The sequence below is a fragment of the Cannabis sativa genome, chromosome 6, assembly GCF_029168945.1.
Source record: "Cannabis sativa cultivar Pink pepper isolate KNU-18-1 chromosome 6, ASM2916894v1, whole genome shotgun sequence".
In the NCBI taxonomy this organism is placed as follows: domain Eukaryota; kingdom Viridiplantae; phylum Streptophyta; class Magnoliopsida; order Rosales; family Cannabaceae; genus Cannabis; species Cannabis sativa.
This window is the reverse complement of record NC_083606.1, coordinates 63786120-63790697: the sequence shown is the minus strand read 5'-3', so window position 1 is coordinate 63790697 and position 4578 is coordinate 63786120. Positions and strand designations below refer to the sequence as shown.

General features: G+C 41.4%; 1 protein-coding gene across 1 annotated transcript; it reads left to right on the top strand.

Moving 5' to 3' along the window:
* The first annotated feature begins 278 nt into the window (after positions 1 to 278).
* LOC133039505 (uncharacterized) lies at positions 279 to 1013 on the top strand. The gene is made up of 2 exons (XM_061118406.1): positions 279 to 483; positions 578 to 1013. The coding sequence occupies exons 1-2, from the start codon at positions 373 to 375 to the stop codon at positions 959 to 961; spliced, it is 495 nt and encodes a 164-aa protein (XP_060974389.1). The 5' UTR covers positions 279 to 372; the 3' UTR covers positions 962 to 1013.
* The last annotated feature ends 3565 nt before the right edge of the window (positions 1014 to 4578 follow it).

Below are 4578 nucleotides of genomic sequence, written 5' to 3'. Positions count from 1 at the left end.
CCAAACTTTTGGGTTTGTGACAGTTAACCACCAAAACTCAAATTTTGGCGGCTAAACTACCTGAACTCCACTTCCGTTTTGGTCCGCACTATTCCGTCACTTTGGCTCCGTTTAATGGTAAAAATGGCTTACGTGGCACAATCCTTGTCAGCAACTCATGCCACATTGGCATTAAATCATGCCACCTTCCTAAAATAAAATTAAAACTTAATCAGAAAATTAAAAAATTTAATTAAAATCAGAATTTAAATTAAAAACAGAAATAACCCATCAAAAAAAAAAAAACCCTAAATTAAAATCCCTCACCTGCACGACTGAACCGACCTCCCCCGTTCTTCCCTTCCCTTCATTCAGCCACAGTCGAAGAAGAAAATGAAGAGGGTTTCGCATCCGAAGTGCTCTTGTGCACAACCTGTAGTGATCAAAACCTCGTGGACAGATGCAAACCCAGGAAGGAGATTCGGGATGTGTCGACGTTATAGGGTGAGTTGTATTTTTTTAATTTTTTCTGTGTTTCCGTGATTGGTTTGCTCGAGACCTCGTCTGATTCTGCAGTAATGGTGTTTTTTTTCAACAGCTGGTTGGTGGTTGTTATTTTTGGGAGTGGATCGACCCACCAATGTGTGAAAGGGCATCGGAGGTGGTTCCTGGGCTGCTGCGTAAAATTAGAAGGCTTGAGGGAGAAATTTCAGACATTTCAACATCAAATGTTGATGCATATAATTATCTGAACAGTGTGGAAAATAACTGTGAGCAATCTTCAATACTGAAGGCCTTGAACAAGGGGGTTCAGGTTGATGAGCACTCATTGGTTAACAGTATGGGAAAGACTGCTTGCATGGAGAGTTTCAATGGAAGTAGCAGTACAAGTGTTGAAGACCCAAAAGAGAAGATTTGCACCAGTGGAATCTTAGTCATAAGTGTTGTTGTTGCCATTGTTCTGTTTTGGTTAATGTTCTGAATGTTGTTTAATGTATGGAAATATTGTTAGGCAAAACCACCTTAACTTTTATATTTGTAATAGTTAACCCCAAAATGTAATGTTTTTAAGGATAATGTTGGAATGTTATTTAAGGATGTAATGATATCTTTTGGTTGCTAATGCAGTATTAGAATGTAATGTAAAACTTGGCAATTTAAATGAACATTGAAACTTTTGCAAAATAAAATTTCTATTCATTTGGTTGGTGCATTGACCTGTTCAGATCCAAAAGGCACCTATACATTAGCAAAATATGTTGTTGTTGTGCTTGGTGCATTGATCAAAATATTACCAAAATGCACCTATACAATTCACATTGATCAAAAGATCACCAAAATGCACCTATACAAGAAATATCCAAAAGGTATCTAAAACTAGTTTCTGTGACAATAGTTTAATGTAAATTATAATGTTACAATTCTAAACGACAATCAACCCCGAGGCTGGGAACTTGAACCTTCACCCCTCTTCCTAGCCTCTTTTGCAAGTTGTTTGTCCCTTCTCTTCCTCCTCTTGAGTGTTGCAGCAGATGGATTTTGAATTGGTGGCCTACCTCCTTTATTCTTTGGAGCCTACAATGGACATATAAACAATGTCAAAACACAATAGAAATGTAAAAGTCAAATAAATTGGCAATTAAAACTTAATCATACCTCGTTTGGCACATTTGGTACAGGTTCCTTGCATCTTGGGGCTGTGTGTCCAGATTTTCTGCATTTAGAACAATGCATGACAGTTCCAACTCGCCGGCTTTTCTAACCGTGGCAGCGGGTGGATCTTTTTCATCAGCACCCCTTCTCCTTTTCTTTTTTGGCCTGCCAGGAAGGTTATGCTCACAGGGAGGGAATATAGGGTTAAGGCCCTTGTTTGGCCACTTGTCAGGGCTAGGCATGGGGGAAATTGTGCCTGCATATGCTGCTGCATAAGCTTCAGGTTTGTAGTACCTATGTATGTAACCCCATTCATTATGGCCACAAAACCAAATGGCTGCCAAGGCATGACCACAAGGAATTCCAGTGAGCTGGAACCTTCTGCATGTGCACTCATGTTTGTCCAGATCAACCATAAAGGCACCAGCTTCTGACATTTTAACTTCAAATAAAACAGCATTTGCTCTTGTGACAGAGCACTTCCTACCAATTTCAGCATTTTTTGCTACAAGCTTTGCTATGTTGTTGTGCACTCCATGCTTCCACTTTTGTATGCCTTCCCTTCTCTTTGTGAAAGTAGACATTAACCAACCTCTGATTGTCTCCAACAGTGTGACAATGGGCTTGTCCCTTCCATCCATAATGGCCATATTGAAGCTTTCACACATGTTGTTCAATAACATGTCACATTTAACACCTTCCTTGAAGTATGCCTTTGTCCACTCTGACTTTTGTTTGGCTGCTAACCAATTGTAAGCTCCTTCATTTATATCCTTGATTTCTTTCATCCTCTGGTCAAAATGAGCAGGAATTGTTGATCTAGCAGCTGCCCACACAAGTTGCTTCAGTAATAGGCCAGGGAAGTCTTTCTTGAAGTTGCAGTACATGTGCCTAACACAGAATCTTGTGTCAGGGCTGTTGAAAATAGACTCAACAGCATTTTGAAGACCCTTGGTGCCAGGGAAGTCTTTCTTGAAGTTGCAGTACATGTGCCTAACATGGTGAGTGTCCTTGTATCCCTTGGTGCCAAGTCATCCTTCAATAATGTTAGGAACCATTCCCAACTGCTAGTAGTTTCCTTCTCCACAACTGCATAAGCTACAGGAAATATGGAATTCCCTCCATCTACACCAATTGCTGCCAATAGCACACCTTTGCAGTAACCTTTGAGGAAGCAACCATCCAACCCTATTAATGGCCTGCAACCTCTATAAAACCCTTCTTTGCATGCTTGAAGGCAAATATAACACCTCTGAAAGATCCTTCTCTCACCCCTTAACTCTGTTTGAATCTTGGCTGTACTCCCTGGGTTGGTCTTCAAGATCATTTGGAAGTAATCATCTAGTATGGCATACTGTTCTGCCACAGACCCTTCAAGCAATGCCTTTCTTTGCGGTTCCGTTCGTAGAATTGCCATGAAGTGACCTTAGAATACTTTGTGTCTTTGGTCATTTCAGCAAACTGTTTGAATTCCATTTCAGGGTGTTGCCTAAACTGATCAATGAAGTGTTTGGTCACCCAATTCACATCAATAAGCCTGAAAATACCCATGAATGAACAATCAGTATGAATGAAAATAGTTATACTTAATGAACAATCAATAACATTGAACAGCAAAAGTACCTGTTCTCCAAGACCATGCCACATTGGTGCCCTCCTTCAGTTATTGTAGTGATCTTGAATGTCATTCCATCTGGTTGGACATGTGCATGTAGAACCCATGGGCACCCCTCTGCACTGCACTTAGCTCTGAACTTAGCTCTATCATTGTGAATTAGAATATATTCCCTATCTGTATGTATGAAATGCTCCTTCAGTGCAGCCCTCAATATTTCGATACTACCAAACTCCATGTTCAACTCAAACTTGAAGTCATCTTTCTTGGTTTGGGGATTGAACTCCAACCTCGAGGTATGATCACCTTCTTCATCATCACTATGAACACTGTGTAGTTCATCTCCTGAATCTAACCCATCATTGCCATCATCATTGCCAACAGGATTCTCACTTGCCTGGTTCCACCATCTGTTTGGATCTGATGTCCCAACATGTTCCCTTTCCACTTCCCCTTGTGTGGCTGGATTGAACTCTTCTTCTATAAATTCAAAGTCAGCATCAGTTGTTTGTCTTTGGGGTTGTGGTTCTGTTTGGGGTTGGGATTGGGGCAATGATTGGGGCTGTGGTTCTGTTTGGGGTTGGGTTTGGGTCTGTGGTTCTGTTTGGGTTTGTGTTTGGGGTTGGGTTTGGGGCTGTGTTTCAGGCAGGGGTTGAGAAAGATAATCCATCTCAAAATCAGTGTTTGGGTCGAGTGTGTTTCGAGCAAAGTGTCATGAGCAGCATCTGCAACAGGGGGGTAGTAGGTTCTTGTGTTTGGGGTTGTGATTGGGGCTGTGGTTCTGTTTGGGGTTGGGATGGAGCTTTCCTCATCCTCCTAAGTCTCAATCTCTTAGACCTTGGAGTTTCTTCTGCAACTTCATTAACTCCAGTGACCACAACCTCAGGGGAATTAGGTGCATCTGGCTCTGCAACTTCATTGAATCCAGTGAGCACAACCTCAGGGGACTTAGGAGCATCTGGCTCTGCATGAGCATCAGATTCCTTTGGAGGTTCCTGTCATGTTCACAACAATCAATATCACTAACACAGCCCCAAATCTAATTCAAAACTCAGAAATACTAAGTACAAATTTTAACTCAATCAAAGTTACCTGTTCCTTGGTGAGATCAGATGCTTGATGGCTATCACTGCCTTCACCTTCTGACAAGTCCTCTGCCCAGGCCATATAATCCTCCATCTCTGGAGGATTGAAATAATCAAAGTCCTCTTCAACCTCATTTGAGTCCACCTCAATTGAGTCCACTTCATTTGAGGCCACCTCAATTGAATCATCAGATGATGAACTAATCTCAATTGCTTCTTGCAATTCTTCTGAAATCACCTCCTCTG

Excerpts from the sequence above, each read along its gene's own strand:
- LOC133039505 (XM_061118406.1), top strand. The coding sequence starts at position 373 with ATGAAGAGGGTTTCGCATCCGAAGTGCTCTTGTGCACAACCTGTAGTG. Across the intron at positions 484-577 it reads GGATGTGTCGACGTTATAGG|CTGGTTGGTGGTTGTTATTT; the intron begins GTGAGTTGTATT and ends TTTTTTCAACAG.